The sequence below is a fragment of the Molossus molossus genome, unplaced genomic scaffold, assembly GCF_014108415.1.
Source record: "Molossus molossus isolate mMolMol1 unplaced genomic scaffold, mMolMol1.p scaffold_m16_p_17, whole genome shotgun sequence".
Taxonomy (NCBI): domain Eukaryota; kingdom Metazoa; phylum Chordata; class Mammalia; order Chiroptera; family Molossidae; genus Molossus; species Molossus molossus.
The window spans coordinates 14418282-14439943 of NW_023425352.1; the positions used below are offsets into that span (position 1 = coordinate 14418282).

General features: G+C 48.6%; 1 protein-coding gene across 1 annotated transcript; it reads right to left on the reverse strand.

Moving 5' to 3' along the window:
• Positions 1 to 3555: 3555 nt before the first annotated feature.
• TECTB (tectorin beta) lies at positions 3556 to 21162 on the reverse strand. Its single transcript, XM_036265765.1, has 10 exons — positions 21008 to 21162; positions 19970 to 20160; positions 18019 to 18161; positions 17841 to 17913; positions 11244 to 11347; positions 11035 to 11118; positions 7493 to 7655; positions 6138 to 6210; positions 4802 to 4834; positions 3556 to 3639 (listed from the first exon to the last, which is right to left on the reverse strand). The coding sequence occupies exons 1-10, from the start codon at positions 21081 to 21083 to the stop codon at positions 3590 to 3592; spliced, it is 990 nt and encodes a 329-aa protein (XP_036121658.1). The 5' UTR covers positions 21084 to 21162; the 3' UTR covers positions 3556 to 3589.
• Positions 21163 to 21662: the final 500 nt, after the last annotated feature.

Here is a 21662-nt window from a genome sequence, read left to right on the forward strand (position 1 = left end):
TAACCAACGGGGCCAGGGGGGTGTTGTGTTTTGTTTTGTTTTAGTTTGACTACTAAGCTCCCTTTGTGGAGATATTTTTGAGCTTTGTAAGGGAGGTAAAGAGTGTTTAATACCCAGTTTTACAAAAGCTGTGGTGGAATCCTTGCCTTTCTCCGTCGAGCTCTTAAGCATTTTCATCGGCAGAACTTCTGCCCGGAGGTGGGCGGCTGAGCTCTGAGACCTGCAGTGACTCCACTTCCATCGTCCTTGTGGCAGGTTGGGCTCCTCTCAAAGACCTTCAGCATCGAAGACGGGAGTTTCTGACTGATGCTCAGAAGAGGGGAGGGCAGAGGGCATTTATGTGAAGGCGCCAGGGGAGCTTCCCCTGCTACTCAGCGTGGGGACCACGGGCCACAGTGGACCTTCTCTGCCTCCTAACTTCTCCCCTTGTTTGGGATCAGGGCTTCTGGATCCCAGACACTGTGTTCCACCATGAAAGGGAATAAGTTCTGCTGTGATGTCACTTAAGAGATAGACCTGTCCCCATCCATCCAGCCAGCCAGCCAGCCATCTGAACATTTAATTAATTCAAGGAGAATTATTGAGCACTTTTAGGCTCTCAGTTTAGTTGGAGAAAGGAGGCATAAATCACAGTAATGCAATCTGTTAAGGATAAGAGAGGTATGCACAAACATGTAGCAGTAACTAAGCAGTCGAATATTGTTACGTTAAAAGAGCATGAGAAAATGATACACAGATGCAGTTGTCTGTTGTGATCCCATCTTTGTATTTTTATGGAGTGTGTGTGTCTGCTTCCTTCCAGCCCCAGCCCACATGCTCACACAAGTCATGTTCCTGTAATAAAAACGTTGCTACTTCTGCCTTTTTCACTGAACATTTTAACATAAACATTGGGCATCCACACACATAAACATAAAACATATATACACACATGCATACACATACACATACATCACATGTGCATACATGCATATATATACAGACATATATACTGAGTACACACATAAATATATCTTCATCTCTATCTCTCATCTATATCAGTTGATTAATAGAGATTTATGTCATGTGTGAACTCAGCATATATGTGTATGTATATATGTATGTCTATATATATATATTTTATACTATTCAAGTTTTGAGAGAGAAAGAGAGAAAGCCTTTCGGGATAATAACTAGGAATTTTGATAAGAGCAATTTTCTAAAATCTAAGGGAGAATGTCTTCTTTCCTCCTTCTCTAAATGTCTCTGTGTTTAGCACTAATGAGAATTTGCAAGAGAGGCTGTGAGAGGCTGTTTGGAGAGTGATTTCCCTTAACACCTTAATAGAGACATGATGAGACATGAAGGGCAACAAGACATCATGGGCTGTTAGTCAACTTTAAGTCAAAACACATCCAGTTGCCGGTGATGGACATTAGGGCTTTCGAGACAGGGATGACCAAAAAGAATTTTCCCCTAAAATGTTAAACATATGAAGTGGCTTCACCTTCTTGCATCAGAAACCCAATCCTTGAATGCCTGAAACGTAAATATAGGATCGAATGATAGGAGGCCTGTGAGTGTCTAGATACGTGAGTCCAAGAAGCTCTAGTTGTAGAAACTGTGGGGAGAGTTGGGAAAGTACCTATCGACATGGTGCATTAACACTGTGCGCTTAGTCAGAGGTTATTTATTTTAAGGTGTTTTATTTATTCCATAGCACCAGGTAGAGATACAAGACCATTCAACATTATCATAAGGTAAAGAAAAACTAACACAATGTTGTTTTACTCTAACAACCAGGAATTTTGATGATGGCTCTGAGTATGCTATTTAAGAGTTTTCACTAGAACCAATAAAATATGTCTTCTGTCCTTCCTGACTACAAACATTCTAAATTAACAGGAAGAAGAGATGCCAAACTGGGTTGAGACCAGCACAGAGACCAGCTGAGACGACACTGAGTCATTTTAATCTAGCCTGTTGCTAAACAAACTCTGTGTCTCCAGAGATTTGAGAACTAGCTTCATTTCTGAGTTCATTAAAGAACCATCAAACTACAGATCTCAAAACTTCTCAAAAACATAAAATACAGAGATACAAACGGATGTGTTTCCCAGTTAGAAGCCCACTAACTAAGTCTGTACAAGAAAAGAAGAGAACTTAGACCCCTGACTTCTAGCTCACTCCAGCTTCTAGCCTCAAACTGGGGTCTCCAGTGCATTCTCAGGGGATCTGCCAATTCTCAGCCAGGGATGGTTCGTTCAGTTTTTGTTGACAGTATAAATACCAATATCAACATATTCTGGGTCACTGGTGGGAGGGTAGTGTGATCAGGGTGTGGCACTGTGAGATTTCATTGGTCAAATTTGCATTTGTGTTTCTGAATTTTTTTGTTGGTTCCATTCTAATGATCATAAGTTATCGAGACAAAACAGATAGGGTTTTGAATGTAGAGGCTAACTGAGGTCAGACCTCATTCTGTACAAATTTCTTAGAAGAGCAAATAGAAAAAAGAGAGCACAGCCCTGCCGGTGTGGCTCAGTGGTTGAGCATCGGCCCCTGCACCAAGAGGTCGCCAGTTCGATTCCTGGTCAGGGCACATGCCTAGGTTGTGGGTCCAATCCCCAGAGGGGGAAATGCAGGAGGTGGCCAATCAATGTTCTCTCTCATCGATGTTTCTATCTCTCCTTCTCCCTTCCCCTCTCTCTGAAATCAATAAAGAAAATAAAATTTAAAAGAAAAAAGAGAGCATTGAGCATCACAAGGCCCATGGCGGGATGGGGTTGTCACGTGCCCATCTGGCTCTCCTGGAGTCAAGTGGTGAGAACAGCTCCATTTACCCAGTGCCACACCATGTTAGATTAATGTGAATGTGAGTTTTATTCTTGCTATAGCTTTATTCCTATTAAATTGGTCATTTTCATTTGATTTTAGAAATACATATCAGCACTAAAAATCAGGAGTTTATACCTGTGTAACGTTTATACATATTTAAGGAACTCTATAAGAAGATATATTGGGTTAGCACTGGGGGATCTCAGGAATTGTATCCTTTATATTATGCAGATTTGAGCAAAAGCAATTGTATTCCACTCCGACTCCATCATTTGAAAGATTGGAGCCCCTGAGGCTCAGCTGTGATCCTCAGATTAGGATGGACAGCATCAATGGCAAAGGCCCCTTGGTCCAAGCTGGCTGCCCCTGTGCATTCTATGCTCAGCATTGACTTGGGGTGTACCCTACATGCTCCTCAAAATGCTCAGCTGTGCTTGGTTGCCTGTGCTAGTCTTTCGAAATCAGAACCGCTTTCAAAGGAGTCCACCACAGCCCTGACTTGACATTAGGGAAGGCAGGCTCCTTCCCTAGTTGCTGGAGAGGGACCGCAGGAGCTAATGGCCACAGGAAGTCACAAGACTGACGGGGGGGGGGGGTCACCAAAGAAACACAAGCACAAAAAGCAATGGAACACATTTTTGGCAAAGCGCTATTGCCTGTTCTCCAATGGTGCAGTCTCCTGTATGTTCTTTTTGGCAGCACAAAAAATGTGAGTCGGTCATCCACAGAGATGATCTTGGGGGAGGAGCGCATCTACCTGGCTGGCTGGCTCCTATAACACGGCACAGATGCCCAGCATCACGATGAGGTGGTAGAGAACATCTGTGAACCAGACAGAGCGGCAGCACACTCAGAAACAGTTCTGCAAGGATTGCAGACTGCTCAACAAGAGAGTTAATGCAACAGGAGAGTCGGCCTAGGAGTGTGAAGTAGCTTTTCGCAAATTCTACACGTTTTATACCAAGCCCATCTCGTTCATCCTTTGGGGTTTTTGTAGCTCACTTTCGTCAGTACAAAGAGTCCAACAGATAAACTTAGGATATGCACCTCTGACAGAAGGGAATCTGAACTTTGATAACAGGGCGATGGCATATTTCGCTGTAGAACTTCTTTTGAAAAACGAGAATCTGGGATCAGAGTCTAAAAAGTTGGTTTAGGTGATTTCCTGTCATTGTAAGAGCAAAGTCTACCCCTGTGAATTTATTAATAAATAGAACTGTCTCACACTGGCTCCTTGCACAGCTGTCTCCTCATCATTCGGGTGAGATCTTGGGCCTTAGTGGAAATGTTTCTTCCTCCAAGAGGCTTCCCTGGCTGCTAAACCACTTCTCTCCTCCCCCCACCTAATCCCTCAAGCTTACTAGGAAGGGCAGGGTCTCATCAGTCTCGTGGCAGTAACATGCGCCTAGAATAGCACCTGATACAGTGTTACAGTAATTAGGGCTGATCATTACTGGATGTTTGCTGGGTGCTGGGCATTGTTTTGGAGCCCTTAGCTGTACTATTTAATCCAAACAATAGCTGTGTCTGTGATAGGGGCAATGACTAGCCCAATTTCATAGAGGAAACTGGGGAACAGAAGGGCGAGGTCATTGCCAAGGTCACTCAGTTATTGAGGGGCAGAGTCAAATATTTGTTGCATGAAGAGACCATTGAAAACCATGGATCTGTTCTCTACACGCAGGAAACAGGCCAAGCCACCTGGTGACGTCTTTGCTGAGACTTGGGGGGTGGGATTCAGTTCTGCTTCATCCAGTTTACCCCCCACCCCTCCCTCCCTGCTCTCCCCCCTCCCTCCTCTCCCTGCAATCCCTCCCTCCCTGTTCTACCTCCACCCACCTCTGCCCCACCCAGGTGTGCTTTAAAGAGCATTTCCCATTCTTAGAAGCTTCGCTGGGCCAAAGGTAAGCTGCTTTTAGAACACACATCTGCCTGGTAAAATCATCGCCCCACAACGTTTCCCAGAAGTGCCTCTTGTCCTTACCTGGGAAGCGATAGAGACTCGAGAATCCCATGCCTGTGGTGAGTAAAGAGAGAGATCGTCGAAGGTTTAAGAAAAGACCACGGAAGAAGTCTCAGAGCTATGTTTCTAGAACACAGAGCGGCCTGTTTCTCCCTGATTAAACAGCAGGCCCCCCGTCGCATTCAGAACGCCATTTCCAGCTCACAAAGGCTCACAAAGGCTTCCTCTCTCGACATTTGCTCCTGGGTTGTCCAAGGCAGGGGTGGGTCAACTTTCTGGACAGGGCCAAAGAGGAGCCATCCTTAGCCTTGCCGACCAGGTGGTCTCCATTGCAACCACTGCCGCTGTGAACACAGCTGCGGACCGCACCTGGATGAACACGTGTGGCTGGGTCCAAAACTTTACAGACACGGAAACTTGAACGTCATATAATTCTTATGTGTCACGAAATGCCATTCTTTTGATTTCTTTTTCAACCGCATAAAAGGATTCTCAGCTTGCAGGCCCTACAAAATCCAGGGGCAGCCTGGGTCACTGCCCCTCTCCCACGACCTCCAGCTGTAGCCTGATACCTTCCAGAGGACTTCCGTAAGCCCAGGACTAGGCTGACTCCCTGGTCATAGTCACCCACGGCCCCTCCCCCACCGCTGTCACAGTATCTCCCTTTCCCTTACCATTTAACGTCTCTCTTTTTGCACGATGCTAAGTTCTTTAGGACAAAACCCACGGGGGGGCCCCTGTATTTCTGAAACCCCAGTGCCCAGGCCAGGCACAGTTCTTTGCTCAATAAAAGTCGACCTGCGCCCTGGCCGGTTTGGCTCAGCGGTTAGAGCGTCGGCCTGTGGTCCAGAGAGACCCGGGTTCGGTTCCCGCTAAGGGCACGTACCTCGGTTGCAGTTTGTCCCTGGCCCTGGTTGGTCGTGTGGGAGGCAGCCACTCGATGTGTCCCCTTCATGTCGATGTATCCCCCTCTCTCTTCCTCTCTTTCCCTCCCACTTTATCTGAACAAAAAATGTCCTCGGGTGAGGATTAAAAAAAACAAACAGTCGACCTGCCCTGGATGTTCCCGGTACGTTTCATTTTCTATGATCCCTGCCGACAGCACGCTCCATCTGGAAGCCCAGCAGGGCCAAACCCTCGCGCGCATTGCAACCGAGGCCTCCGCGTAGTGGGCTGGCCTTAACTCCTTAGTCTGGCATCAACGGCCCGCCCCCCAGGTAAGGGGTTGCAGGTGAAGGCTGTGTCTACACTGGAGGCTCTACAGGCACAGCTGGTTGGCAATTCGGTGACAATGCTCCAACCACCTGTGCCTGTGGGCGCAGCCGCGGGAAGGCGAGCACCGGGGACACGGGCTTACTGCGCAGGGAGAGCTCCACCACCAGGACGCCCCCTGTCTGCTCTCGGAGGAGGCGCTTCCGTCTGTCGCAGGTCTGAAGGCCCAGGAGAAGCAGAGGTGAGGGGTGGGGGTGGGAGGGGGGTGAGAAATGAACGCAGAAGAGAAAAGGAAGACAAGAAATTTAAAAAAGCAGTCACCAACTTGATAGAGTCAAAATCCCCCAGCTAACAGAGACTAGTGACCTTCTCTATTTAAACAGCCCAGAGAGACAGCTCTCATCCTCCCTGAATTGGAGAAACTGCTCACGCTGCAGGAGACCCTGCTGGAAGAGGCCCCTGGTGTGGGAGGGAGTGACCCTTTGGGGGTTAACAGTGATTGGAGAAGTGGACACTTTCAAAGCGTGTTCTGGTTCACCTTTTCTTTTCTAAATGCCGTGCCAATAATTATCCTTTTATCAACTGGTAAATGTCTCCTGCTCCCTTCTCTTTCTCTCTGTGTGCCCGTCAGTGGCCACTTTCTGGCCAAAGGAATCAGCAGAACGAGATATTTTCATCTCGGGTCTGTTGGTTACTACGGGCGATGTGACCAGGGCCGTCTTCAGACACTGTCCGTCCTCGAGCCCTGGTCCAAGCAGAGCCGAGAGGTACACGTCTGGCGTGTAACACTTAGGTCTCCAAGGCAGAGGTTCTCACCTGAGCATGATTCAGTCACCTGAAGGGCTTGATTGGGGGGCCCATGCAGAGTTTCTGGATCATGTGCCTGGGGGTCCTGAGAATTTACATCCCCAATGAGTCCCCAGTTGGTACTGAGGCTGCGGGGGGCCACGCTTAGGACCACTGCTCAGAGGACCAGGGTTGCATCAGGTCACAGTGGAAAACTGTCCCTCATCTGAATCAGCAACGTCTGTCTGTTGATTGATGCTGCTGAAACTTTGGGGTGGGGGGAGGGTGAGGAGGGGAAACTGGCCGGTCAAGAGCTAAAAATACCCACCTTTTGACTTCCGTCCAGAACCTACTGTTACCACCGAGATTTTACATTTCCCTGTGCTTTTCACTTTTTCAAAGCATTTCCATGTCTGGCACCCACCACCTTCCCCACCTGCCACTGCTCCCCGAAAAGGAAGGAGCCTCTGACTTGTCGCCACGCTGTCTTTAACGACGGGAAAGCCAGGCTCCAGACGGGGTGACACCTGCCAGGCAGGGCGGCGGGGAGGCAGGGTGGGCAGGGCCAGACTGTCCGCCCCACTCTCTGTCCTTTCCTCCAGAGCTTCCTCCGCACTCACCGACCCTGGTCTGGTTACCGTCCCCAGCTAAAAATACAGCGTCTCAAATGCCAGCGCGCCTCGGGTGACATTCTGGTCGGGGAGAGGAGCTCACCACGGGGCAGGAGAGCTTCTCGCTGTCACAGATGAACGTCTCGCAGTGCAACCAAACCTTGGAGAGTTTGGGGATGTTCTGGAACCGGAAGGCATTGAACTGGAAGGTCGCTCTGTGGTCTTTCCCGTTCTCATGCACGAGGATGGTTTCATCCGTGGGGCAGCTGAAGCACATGGGGTGGGGGTGGGGGAGACAGTGTTACCTCCTGGAAGGCAGCAAGTGCGTCTCAGGCAAGCTCATGCACAGCGACAGCACTGCCTTGGGCCCTCACACAGCTCGTCATCCTTCCGAAGCCCTCCGACCGGCAGCATCTCAGTTATCCTCACGACTATGGGCCCGCTGAGGAGCGGAGATGGGTGTGGGCGTCCCCATTGTACAGTCAGGCTGCAGTGGGGTGAGCGGAGAGGCTTCTAAGTCACACACCTGGTAGGGCGACACCGCTGTCCCAAAGGAGTGCGATCCCTGAGACAGAGCCCCCCAGGAGCACTGGGATATGTCGACTCCACAAGACAGAGACAAAGGTGCTGGGCCGGCATTTCCCAAAGTGCTGCCCTAACCACCGAGGTCCAACTCACACCCGACACGTTCCTCTGTGTGTGTGGTGAGGTTTCGCCACGGGAAAGGTCTGTGGGCGCCAGAGTGTTGACCACTGGAGCGCGCCACAGCGGGGGGGCCAGCAATGCGCCTCCTGGGCACCTCGGCCTCCAGTCACCCAGCTCCACCGCCCCGGAGAGCAGCCCAGCTTCAGAGGTACCCTCCCCACCCACTCCGCAGGACGGACAGCGGGCGGACAGAGACATGGCGCTGAAGGAACCTTAGCTCTGAGGGTTGCTGAGGGACACAAGGCACCCACGCTGTGCCTTGTACCAGGACCAGGGCTCAGAAGCTGGCTTCTGTTTGTGGTGGTCTCTGAGCAGTGACAGAGCTGGGCGCATTTTCCGAGCTGTGAGACAAGACTCTTGGAGGATCATTTGGTCCACAAACCCGAGATTCTTGCACAAACTTGACACGTGAGTACTTAACACAGTCCCTGGACGCCGAGCGCCCGAGCCAGTGGAAAACAAGGTAAGCAGAGTGATGTCGGGGGCAGGAGGAGGCAAGTCATGGGCCGGACTAGATGCCTTGGCACGGCTGCCCTCTTGGCAATGGCTGGGGCACCTGCCCCTCTGTGACAGATACCTCTAGACGGTGGAATGTCCACCAGGAGGTTTTCACATGGTTGCCACGGGAGTCTCCTTCCCCACGTAAGATAAAACGTCCTGATAATACATCTACTGTACTTTCTCCAGGCACTCTTGAAAACTGAGGTTTCCTCTAGAGGGCCCAGTGTGACCCCAACGCACCTGAGGGTTGTGGAAGTTCTCCCCGTTGACACTGGCCTTCATGCGTGTTTCTCCGACCCCAAGGGCCATTTCAACTAGGCAGGGAATGGAGCTAGATCAGGACTTCTCCCTACGGCTGTGCTTAAATGCAGATCCCCAGGCTCACCCAGGGACCTTTTGATGTGGTAGGTCAACAGCGCCTGCATGTGCACCTGGCACCCTCGGTAATCTGTGCACACGACCTGAGGGACACGTGTACAGACAACTCCGACGCACAGGCATTCCTTTCTCTTTCATGTCACACCTCCATCAGGTGAGCAACAGCCCCAGACCCCCCCGCAGGTGGGCAATCCCATGATGGAGCAGAAGCCTTTGCCCCCGTGTGGCCATTGTCTGAGGGAGGTTTCCAATGCCGGCTGCAATTTCAGGTCCCGGGGGGTCAGTTACTTATTTCAGAACCTCCCCGAGGCGCCTTTGATTGTGCCGCTATCAACAGAACCTCAAGGACAGATGTGAAATAAGCACCCAAACTAAGCTCCCTTCTCCGCAGGAAGCTTTGCCAGGTGGCTCCGCTGGAGCTCTGCTGGCCTGTCCTTCACGCCACCCAGGAGATCATGCGGCCGAAGCTCGGATCTCCGTCCTCTTACTCGCTCTAGACTCTGGCACGTTTCCGAACCTGTCTGTGCCTCGGTTTTCTCATCCATAAAACAGAGAGGATCACACTACTTACTTAACGGGGTTTAAAGACATGTAAATAAGTTAGTATTTGTGGAGCACCTGGCTAGAGCCATGTCTGGCCTGTTGCAAGTGCTTTATTTGTTAAATAAAAATAAAGATTTAAAGGTCCAGAGTGGCTCGGCCTTTGTTAGCTGATCATTTTGTCCCTGGCCCCAGTGTTTACTTAAGCCCCGACGGGTTCTGGAAACCCAGGGGCACACCGGTCTGCGCTGCTCTGGGGAGCGGCCTCTCGTGTTTGCTGCTCACTGTGTGGGTGATGCCTGCATCTTGCGTCTATCTCCACCTCACCTCTCTTTTCCAAAGTTTCCATTCTAAGTGTTTCTGGACAATTGTGATCTCAAGCTTAACATGTCATCCTTGTGCTCAAGGAGAATCCAAAGAACCTTATCCAGGAAGCTCCATCCCAGCAGCCAATAAAAAATACTTCTTCACCCTCACAATCACAGACTCTGCAATACAAAGCCATCTTTGCCACATAGTCCTCAGACCCCTTGTCCTGACCTCCTCTGCCCAGCGTACTCAATTGGCCGCTAAACTTTTTTATGATTTCTCCCTCCTTGGAGGACCTCTCCATTCACCTGGCCGCACCTCGGTTCAGGTGTTGTCACGTTTGGTCCAATAGCCACCACCGCCTCTAACCTGGTCTTCCCACCTCCCGTGAATGCTTCTGCACCATCCCATGTATGACGTCCAGCATCACCTTTCTACTGTGCAGTTCTAGTGCTCCAGGCCTCTACTCAAAAAGGTTAAGCCCTGGCCGGTTTGGCTCAGCGGTTGGAGCATTGGCCTGTGGTCCAGAGAGACCCGGGTTCGGTTCCCGCTAAGGGCATGTACCTCGATTGCAGTTTGTCCCTGGCCCTGGTTGGGTCGTGCGGGTAGCAACCACTCGATGTGTCCCTTTCATATCTATGATTCTCTCTCTCTCTCCCTCTTCCACTCTATCTGAACAAAAAATGCAAAAATGTCCTTAAGTGAGGATTAAAAAAAAAATGTTAAGAGGTCTTCATTATCTACTGAATTAATAATAAAAACAATGACATTATTAAATCAGTTGGATACTGACTAGGTACTCCATGCTAAACCTTCTACATGGATTATCTAATTTAGTCCCCACCAGGGTTCTGATGTCAGACTGATTGGATTTGAACACACTTCCCCTCCACACACACAAACTATGTGACATTAGTTAACCCCTCCTGTACCTCAGTTTTCTCACCTGGGAAATGGGGATGGTAGGAACAACCCTACCCCTACCTGTTGTAAAGCAAATGAGTTTGTATCTGAGAAAGCAATCGGAACAGTACCTGGTACCAGAAAGCAGACTGTAAATGTGTGCTAGGATCAGTACGCAGCCTGGAAGCACAGAGGATGTCACTCATTAGCTACAGGAGGCTCCACCTCTTCCTCCCAAGCTGTCCTGAGCCAGGAGGCCTGGGTCTGCCTGGCCCCTCTCAGCCCTGTGAGCCAGAGAGCAGTACCTACCCCTTGTTAATCAGCTGCCACTGCAAGGGGTACATGAAATCAGCAGAGGGTGTGGCCCAGCAGCTGTTCAAAACCACTTTGAACCTGGAGATGAAAGGAAACGCATCACTCTGAGCCAGAGAGTGGTGATTGCAAAGTCTCTCGGCTAGGCTAGTCTCTCTTACTTTTCTTTGTCTTTAAAAATACAAACGTGGAGAAAATGTACTTACCTGACGCTTAACCCTTTGGCTTCCACTCCTGCAAACAGATCTGAACCAATTTCGGATGTCTCCAGGACAAAGGGGGCTTCTTTCTTAATGGAGAACTTGGCATTCTTTGGAAGGAAATTGACACTGGGCATTATGACCTCTCAGACTGAGCAGTGGGGTTCGACAGGAGCAGATGGCTTGGGATGGGGTGGGGGTGGGGACCCACCCCAAGGGCACAGACACGGGAGACCACAGTGAGAAACCTCCAGGATCAGAGAAGCTGTACCTCCTAGGACGCTGGTGCCATCTTAGTAGGGATGAGGACATCAACATGTCTGCATTCGCTGGTCACAGTGAGACACCCACTGTGTGTCTCATCTGTGCCAAAAGAAACAAGACTTGTCTGATGGCGAAAAACAGTAGAGTCCAGGAGTGCTGAAGCACTGGGTGACCAAATCCCCGAAGGGCACGGAGACCAGACACATGCAACACTGCTCTGAACTTGCTCCTCTACTGTTCGAGCCGATGCCAGCCTGGACCGGACAGTTTATGATCCGATTCCCAGTGCAGTTATCAACAATGACAACAGCAACTCACTGATCGCTGCTCTGTGCCAAGCACTGCTCTCTCCCCTTCGGGCTAGTCTCTATGGCTGGGTATTCTGTCTATTGAGATTATTGCGTAAAAAGCACAGATCTCGCATGTATGTGTAACCAAGGACATAGACAACAATGCTGGGGACGGAGCAGGGCGGGGGAGGGGAATCGGGAGGAGGAAATGGGGGGGAGAGAAACATCTGGAACAAAAATAAATTAATAATAATAATAAAAAAGCATAGATCTCTGTCTCCAACCACCCGCCATTCTAGCAGGCAGACAGACCACAGACAATAGGTAAGTGAGCTGTGCATGTTAGAACACAGTACGTAATATAGGGAAACCAGAGGACATTCGAGCAGGGTGAGGTGGGTTGGGAGTGCACGGAGAGAGAAGCTGTAATTGTGAATAGAGTAGCTGGGGAGGCCTCATTGAGGATGTGGTGTTCGGACCAAGGCTCGAGGGAGCTGACGGAGCCTGTGCTTCCCGCTAAGGACTGATACTAAGAAACACTTCTATACTGCACACGGCGTCCAAGGAAGGGTGCTTCAGCCAAGGCAAAGGCCCTGGGGTGAGAGAGTGGCCGGCAGGACCTCGAGGCCCAATGTGCCTGTGTAAAGGGGAAGTGGGGGGGATGAGTAGGGTACAGGAGATGATGTTGATCCAGAGGCTGTGGAGATGGATCCAGTTGAAACTGGTTAAGTGCCACAGGGGGTCATGGTCATGATTTCAGAAACAGCGCCTTTGGTCATGGGGCTGGTGTATGTGCTCTTCACCTGTCATCTTCATCAGGCGGTTCTGGGTTAATTATGAGGAGTAAATAGCAGTGTTTCCCATGGACTTACCCAAAAGAGGCTGATTTATCCATTCTTTGAGTCTTAGGGTCACTCAACTCCAGTAACGACCTTTAACTACTCTCCGAGTTTAGCTTCCAGAGACAAAAATGTGATGATGGAAGGACAAGGATCCTGGGCTAATCCTAGCTCCCATCACGAACCTGGGGCCCATCACAGGCAAATGAGGCTTTTGGGCCCCAATTCCCCCATCTTCAAAATGGGAATAACCTTTGCCTTCACCTACCTTGCAGAATCGTTTTATGATGGCGAATTAGTGTACTAGAAGCATAAAGCAGAAACCAGGATACTAGTTAAAATGTTGAGATTCATGGACTTGGAACTTTGCAGAACTGCAATAGGTAAACAGGGGCAGCGGCAAGGGTATCTGGTTAAAATGGACTTTCACCTCCTACGGTTCGGGTTCGGAGGATTGGCCGAGAGGCTTCAGCTCCTACGTGATCTGGCTGCCTGCAAGTCTGCCCGGGGCTCCTGGGGCTCAAGTCACCAGAACGTCAGAGGTTTTCTTCCCATGTGTCAGTCCCCTTCACCATTGAAATGGTTGCAATCATTAAACAAGAACGTTCTTAGTCACAACTGACTTACTAGCTTAATATGCACACTGAAGTGACAGGTTATTGGTGGTGTTTAATCTTTTTGGTTATTTCCCAAGATTTGTCATATTGCGAGAGACCATTTCCAAATGTGGGACCTTAGCTGGGGACCACACTGTAGTCCCCAACCTATCAGAGTTGCTTCTCCCAGCTCCACCCTCCAGGGCCAGCCAGCAGAATATTGGAACGGGGATAATGCCTCTGCTCCCAGGGGAAGCTGCCCGACTTTGTTTCAAGTGGAGAATAGAATCTACACTATCGATTTGATTTCTGAAGCAAATACTTTTCATGGTCAGTTTCTTCACTTCTCACCCTATGGCTAAGGCAATGCTCAGCATGATATCCCCCTGTTTTCTTTATAACATGAAAATCAGGAACCTGTTTCCAGATAGCTCCACCCTATAATATTTGCAGAGTTTTCTTTGGTATTTCAGGACACAGAAACACCACATACATGACTAATGCAGAGAACAGGATGGATGAGCATCTTGGAAAATCATGCCATCCAGGCCCTTCGCCCGAGCAAAAGACTGAGTCACAGCCAGCTGGGACGCGCTGAGGATGGGTACAGCCATCCATGTAGGCAAGATTTGGGAGCTGCTTTTTCTCACAAGCTCAAGGAGAGATAGCAGTGAAAGAAAACTGCCTGAAACTAAACTTGTCCCAGAACAAGTTCCTAGAATCTTCCAGAACCTAGAAGATCACCTCTGACTCACTGTGCCCTTTGTTGGTCTGATGAGTTCTAGAATATAACATTTCAGTCCTGGGCTCTGGTTTTCAGTAGGGGCACTGACCAAGTGGACCATACTCAGAGTGACTGGGATGATGAATGGACCACCCACAGTGGGAAGATGTTCAGCTTGGGAAAGACAAGCTTGAGATAGTTGCAGGACTGTCAGCAACATCATTGCATGGCATGATTCCAGACGACAGAACCAACATCAGCGGGCCGGTGTTCCGGATGTCACCTATCATCCACTGATGGAAAAGGGGAAGGCCCAACTTGCTGTGGTCCTCGAAAGAGGCAGGGAGACACCCCTCGGCAACCTTACAGAAGGGTCTTGGACTGTGCATGGAAAGTCAAGGTTGATCTCCTCCAAGCTTTGTTCTGACTCCGGAAGTCTATGAGATTTGGGCCTCTATTATTTGCGTTTGTTCCATCCCAAACTTTTTCATTTATCTTTATCTAAGAAGAATGGTTAGTACCATTTCGAATGAGTATGAGTCACCCTAACCTCACACTGATATTGATGTTCAACCGTACAAAGGTAACGGCATTTGTTCTAGAAGCTCTCAGAGTTTTCACTTTAAATGGGGTCAAAGGCTATTTCACAGACACTCACCTTGTGCCGGGCACTCTGGTATGTGCTTCATAATGATTATTTCATTTAACCCTCGTAATAAGCTTATGGGATAAATGCTATTTAACAAACACATATACATTTAACAAACACATAGGTGGAAACCCACAGAGGTTAATTAACTTGCCCAAGGCCACACAACTAGTAAATGATAGAACTAAGCTTTCAAACCAATGGTGTGATACCAAGACCTAGTTTCTTAACCACAGCACTAGGCTATGTCTGCAAGCTGACTACCTTCCTTTATTTTGGACTGGGAGTCAAAATAACTTTTTGCCCAGAATACCAACCATGGGCCATTGGCAAGAATGGGTGGGAGGGGGTAGGGAGAGAAGAGAGGACGCATGCTGGTAGAACCGGTGGTTTTGGGGCCGAGCATTTGGAGTTCCCGGAACCCTAAGCAATTAGCAGAGCTTTGATTCCATTGTGCAATCTAGGGCACAGCTCTGTCACTGCTAATTTGATGGAAATATATGCAGGGAGCAGCTGTTGCTTCGGGAACACACAAGAATGCTCTCGAAGTGGGAGAGGGGAGGAGAAGAAAAATACCAACTGCATGGGGCAGGCATGGGAAACAGCCCGTGGTGGGAATCTTAATCAGCATGAACGTCTCTGTCCTAACAGCAGAGCTCCCTGTTTGCTGAGCTGTTTGTCCTGTAAAGGTCTTGGTGGGCCCCAGAGGAGACCTTAGCCTCATTTCTAGAGCAGTTCAAGGAGGCATCTTGGAAGCCTGTCTCCAGCCCAGAGGATGGCCTGGGTGATGCTGAGGATATGCCTCTTTAATTATTTTTTTCTCTTAGAAAAGAATAGACTCTTTCCAGTTCTAAAATTTGATGTTTATATCTGAACCTAAGCCCAACATGGCGGATGGTGGGTGATGATTTTTGACAATCCTGGTGCCTCTCCATTCCCCTCTGTGTAAACTCTGCATAGGCTCATTTCTATACTTTTATCTGGTTAAAATAACAATGACGCACTTCCGGACAGGGACTCAGCTGTCAAGACGGCCTGTCATTAGGACGTCCCCCAAGACTGTTGTCAATGTGTGGAGCCTATTTTTCTCTCTGGACCACCTTCATCAATTACTGCGGTGGTTTGAGTATCTTTTTATCACTCTGGCTCTCATCACCAGGTTGACCTTCCTGGTCACAGGTCCAGGGGTTATAAGTCCTTTTTTTCAGGATTTAACCACTGTGTGTGGCCAGGGGCAGATCTAGGTTTTGTGGGATCTTGAAGCTTTTCTAATTTGGAGAGCCCTCTTTAATGAAAAGAATCATAAACTGTCAGTACAAAGATGAGACACAAGGCCTTGAAAGGGGAGTGTGCAAGTGAGGGTGTACAACTCCCGCGTCACTCCCTTCTCAGTAAGTCAGCCCCGAAGAGCAGGGAGATCTGTCTGCCAGACTGGGCCCTGCTCCAGACTACTGTGGGGTCTGGGGCAGGTCACTTCCTCCTCCTGGGCTTCAGATCCCATGTGTAAAGTGGGCCGGGTTATCCTAGGGTCTCTTCTAGCTCGCGCCCTCTGCGTTCAGGGGGGTTAATAGTTTCAGGGAGTCAGTAAAGCAAGCTCAGAGTTCAAGGTCAGCGGGGTTCCAGGCAATACAGGCGTTTTCTTTGTGAAATGAATGGGTTGACCGTGATGGCCCCTAAGGATACCTTCTAGTTCTAATGTCCTGGAGCCTGCTGGGCTAGTGCTGCTCTGTCTCTCTCTCCTCACTGACAGCTGCAGGTTGGGAACACAAAGCACCCCTTCCAAACAGGGCCTGTTGGGCTAGTGGCCACTGCGCTTTTAGTTTCCCTGGAGTACTTTATGCTGAGAAAGACCAAGATGTGCCTTTACCTTGGATGTCAACATAGGCAGCGTGCCCAGACTAGACAGTGAGGAAGCCCACTAGACGGTGAGGAAGCCCACTGAGCGAAGGGCTTTGGAGACCTAAGAACTAGGCAGCAGAGGCCAACCTCAAGCTGTCTCCTTAGCCCTGGCCCAGGTAGGGAGCTCACTACTCTGTGCAAGTGTTTTAACGTGCTGGATCCTAAATATAAACCTCTACAGTGGGTTGTAGTGGAAACAAATCTTGATTAAGAGTTAGACATTGGCCCTGGCCGGTTTGGCTCAGCGGTTAGAGCGTCGGCCTGCGGTCCAGAGAGTCCCGGGTTCGGTTCCCGCTAAGGGCATGTACCTCCGTTGCCGTTTGTCCCCGCCCTGGTTGGTCGTGTGGGTGGCAGCCACTCGATGTGTCCCTTTCACATCGATGTTTCTCTCTCTCTCTCTGTTCCTCTCTCTCCCTCCCATTCTACCTGAACAAAAAATGGAAAAATGTCCTCGAGTGAGGATTAAAAAAAAAAAAGAGTTAGACATTGGCCCTGGCCAGCATGGCTAAGTGGTTAGAGCATTGGCCTGTGGATTGAAGGGTCGAGGGTTTGATTCCCAATCAAGGGCATGTACCTGGGTTGCAGGTTCAATCCCTGGCCCCAGTCAGGGTGCATGCTGGAGGCAATTAATCAGTTTTTTTTTTCTTTCTCTCTCCATCTCTCCTTCCCTCCCAATCTCTCTAAAAATCAATGGAAAAAAATATCCTTGGCTGAGGATTAAAAAAAAAGAAAAAGAGTTAGACATTGGCCATCCTACTGTCTATTGACCATTGGCGACTCACAGGATTTCCCTTGCCTCAATGTTCTCTCAATAAAATGGGAAGGTTGGATTCTTTTCTCTGTGGTACCTTTCATGTCTTCCATCCAGTCTATGAGCCTGCCTTTCTGCTGCATTTAGTTTTGTTTTGTTTTTTTATCCTCAGCTGAGGACATTTTTCCATTTTTTTGTTCAGATAGAGTGGGAGGGAGAGAGAGGAAGAGAGAGAGAGAGAGAAAGAGAGAGAGAAGGAGAGAAACATTGATGTGAAAGGGACACATCGAGTGGCTGCCACCTGCACGACCCAACCAGGGCCGGGGACAAACTGCAACCGAGGTATGTGCCCTTAGCGGGAACCGAACCCAGGTCTCTCTGGACCTCAGGCCGAAGCTCTAACCGCTGAGCCAAACCGGCCAGGGCTGCATTTAGTTTTTAAAGAGGTTTAAACCTAGACCAAAGCTTACATCTCAGCTTGTATGTAAGATGGAGTTCTGCATAGAACTTAGGGAAGAGAAAATCCTGAGGAAGGTCCCATCATCTCCCGGAGAGGCCAGAGGGCGGCAGTGGGACCTGGAGACCACTTACAGTGTAGAAGTTGAGAGACAACTGGCTTTCAAATGTGCCCATGCTCCCATTCTTCACGTGAACAGTGGCCACTCTGAAAAGGGGAGAGAATTTTGCATAAGGACTGAAACATGCCTGCTTGACAGGGACTGCAGAGCGCACACAAGGCAGCCAGCCCCCTGCTCTCCGAGCGACTTACCTCTGGTCGAAGGCAGCCTGGTTCACCAAGTAGGTGGAGTGGTAGGTGCAGGAGAAGGAGTAGTTCACGGGCTGGTTCTTCACGATCACTGTGCTGTCATTGGAAACAATGTGGCTGTAGAAGTGGTAGATGGGGGGCTTGTACTGGAGAGAGGAAGAAGGCAGTTAGAATGGACCTGTGCCCCACGATGAGAAGGAGGGTTCTGAACAAAGCGATTGACGTTGGCTCAGAACAAAGCCCCTGGGGAGACAGAAGGGTCTGGCATTAAGAGTAGCATCCACTCTTCTTGTCAGGGTGGGGTGATCATTTTTATAAATAGTTCTTGCACCTGTTCAACGATAATTGTTTAAAATAATCCAAATTGAGCCCAGCCAGTGTGGCTCAGTGGTTGAGCGTCGATCCATGCACCAAGAGGTCACTGGTTCCATTCCTGGTCAGGGTACATGCCCAGGTTGTGGGCCTGATCCCCAGTGGGGGACATGCAGGAGGCAGCCAATTGATGTTCTCTTTCATTGATGTTTCTATCTCTCTCTCCCTCTCCCTTCCTCTCTCTCTAAACTCAATAAAGGAAAAAATAAAATAAATGAAATAAAATAATCTAAATTGAATGTGGTATGCTTAAAAGAAACCCATGCACCTGCTGGGCTTCTGACCCAGAAGAACTGGCGCGGGAACCTTTACTTTCCAACATCAACTTTTCACCCATTTCCCCTGCCTAAGTCATCTTACATGAAAACCTTCATCCACGCAGGGTGATTTTTAGAAATCTCCCATTTCTAGACTATGACTGTCTAGTTCTTAGCTCTAGTCTTTTCTCAATCATGAGCACTATTTCTGAGACTCTTTCCTCTGACTTGTTGAACACTGAAATCACACACTACTAGAGTCCGGGGTGATCTTGAACATCCACTTGAGAAATGACCTCCCTAAGACCACACAGATAATGTTTAGTTCACTTTACCAGGACACGCAAAGACATGATGTTTTTGTTAATCATGACCTTGACTCTTTCCACGTAATCACTGAATCCCTGTGGGGTCTTTAGGAAGAGGTGGCCCGGGGAGACCTTTGCTCCTGTTTTCTGAGACCTGATTTCTGTACAGTCTTTTGTAGTCAAGAAGGTAGAAATGCCGGATGTCGGTAGCGGAATAGCCTCCCTTCCCGACTATGATGGTATCCCTACTGGTTGTGGCCTCCAACGAGCACCTTATTGGGAGGTCTCAGGTTCTCCTCTTGTCATATAGGATATTGGCAAGAGGTTGTCTATAGTTTCTTTTGATTCTGATGACCTTTCCTTGATATTTTATAAGATCTAGTTACAAATTGTATTGAACTTTGATTACTCCTTTAAAATGCCTTTCCTGCCCTGGCCGGTTTGGCTCAGCAGTTAGAGCATTGGCCTGCAGTCCAGAGAGACCCGGGTTCGGTTCCCGCTAAGGGCACGTGCCTGGGTTGCAGTTTGTCCCGGGTCCTGGTTGGTCGTGCGGGTGGCAACCACTCGGTGTGTCCCTTTAACGTCAATGTTTCTCTCTCTCTGTCTCCCTCCCACTCTATCTGAACAAAAAATGGAAAAATGTCCTCGGGTGAGGATTTTTTTAAAAAAGCCTTTCCCAATACCCTTTATCAACCCTTCAGAGTCTCGGGAGAGGATGCCCTACTCATCCAACCCCGGAAGGGCGGAGCTTGTGAGCACGTGCGGAACTGAGCAAAGCAGAGGTGGGCGTGTCCGGTGCTCTGCTCACAGAAGTAAGAGTCAAATTCAAATCCAAAGACTCACTTAAACTAGACAGCAGAGAAGAACGTACGTAGCACTAACATCTCAAGAAACACAATGGACTCTTAAAAGGAAATTGGTGAATTCTAAATCCTTCTTAGGGTGGACAGCAGACATCTCCCTTTTGGGCCCAGCTGTCTCATCTTAGCGACTCCTCCTTGTGTGGCCCGAACTTACCTCGGACTGGGTTCCACAGTAGGACTTGTTTTTAGGTGACAGATCTGGGATTACAAATTGGTAGTAACCTCCTTCGTGGACCCCATTGTAACACAGCCCCCCAAGTGCCAGCTGGTGGACTTCCCATCCATAGGGACACTCAGGGATTTTGGTGATGATGGTTTTGGGATAACAAAACACAAGAATGACATCTGGAAAGAAGATACACAAAATTGGAAATCAGATATGGTAATCATATTAATCTACATAAATAACAGTGGGTTCTAACTACGCCTGAACATGCAAAACAGCTGGTTAAAAACACTTTCCCTGCTATTCTTCATGGACTGTGATCAAAGTTTTCCCCAACCTCAGTCATTAAAGTTCTGCTTTTATAGTTTTTGATACATCTGTAATATTTAATGTGTTCAAATATAACTATACTTAAAATGTGTTCAAAATGGGTCCACTTTAAATTTTTAATTTATTTCACAGAACTTATATGCATGTATGCATAACCAATGGACACAGACAACAAAGCTGGTGTCAGTGGGGGAAAAAGGAGAATCATCTGTAACAAAAATAATAAAAATAATAATTAAAAAAATAAAATTTTAATTTATTTCAAGAAATATATCCATGGAACCAGATTGAATTGATTGATTGATATCTATTATATATATATATATATATCTTTTTTAAAAATCCCATAAAAATAAGCACATAACCTAAAGTCAAAACTGTCCATTCATTTAAAAAAAAAGTCCATTCCATTCACGTGAAACAGTATTTCATGGGACAGGACAGAAATTCAACAGTCAAGTAGGAAATAAGAAAAATGTGGAGATGTTGTCTCTATTTATTGACCTACCTAGCATTTTCTAATTTTACCCAGTACATTTTTACTTTCTGTGGGAAAACTCTGATTGGCACTGGGGGGGTCTTAAGTGCTTCTACTTGGCTATATTATTGCATTTTCATAACATCATAAGCACAGAGCTCTGAGGGAAGTTTCAGGAAGTTTCCTTCCCGGGAAAACGGCCCTGCCCCAGGACATACCTGCTTTGTTCGGAGTGCATGATTTCGCAGAAGCTTCCACAAAGACAGCCAACAGGACAAAGGCCCTCATCACCATTGCTTCTCAGCACCTGGTCTTCACCAGGCGGCCAAACCAGGCTGGCCAGATGTTCACGGTCCTGCCAGGGCCCGAGCCTCGATCATTCTAGGTCAGAAACACGAGCAAGAAATTAAAACGAAGGGTGAGATCAAAGCAGCACACACAGTCGTGGGGGACTTTCCAGGGGAGATCCCCGATGCCATCCATCCCCTCTTCCTAATGGTTCCTGCTCTGCACCGAGAGGCAAAACGTGGGGCTCATACCACTGGGAGCGTCAGTAACACACGGCGTCGCTCATGTTCCCGCCTGTCTCATTCCCTCCGGCCCGTGGATGCTGCCTCCCAGATGCTGCCAACTCTCCGGCCCCGGTCCTAGCTCGACTTTATACCGGCTGAGGCCGTAAAAGAAACCGGCTCCAGATAACTCACAATGAACACGCATTATCCACGGCGGGAAGAAAGGGGACCTCGCACAATAATCCGATGGGGAGCTCAGTTACGGCCACTTGAGTCTAATTTCTTTTACTTCACACGGTTGGAAAAACTTTTTTTTTTTAACCGCTTCAACCAGGATTGGAATCAAAAGTTACATTTTTTC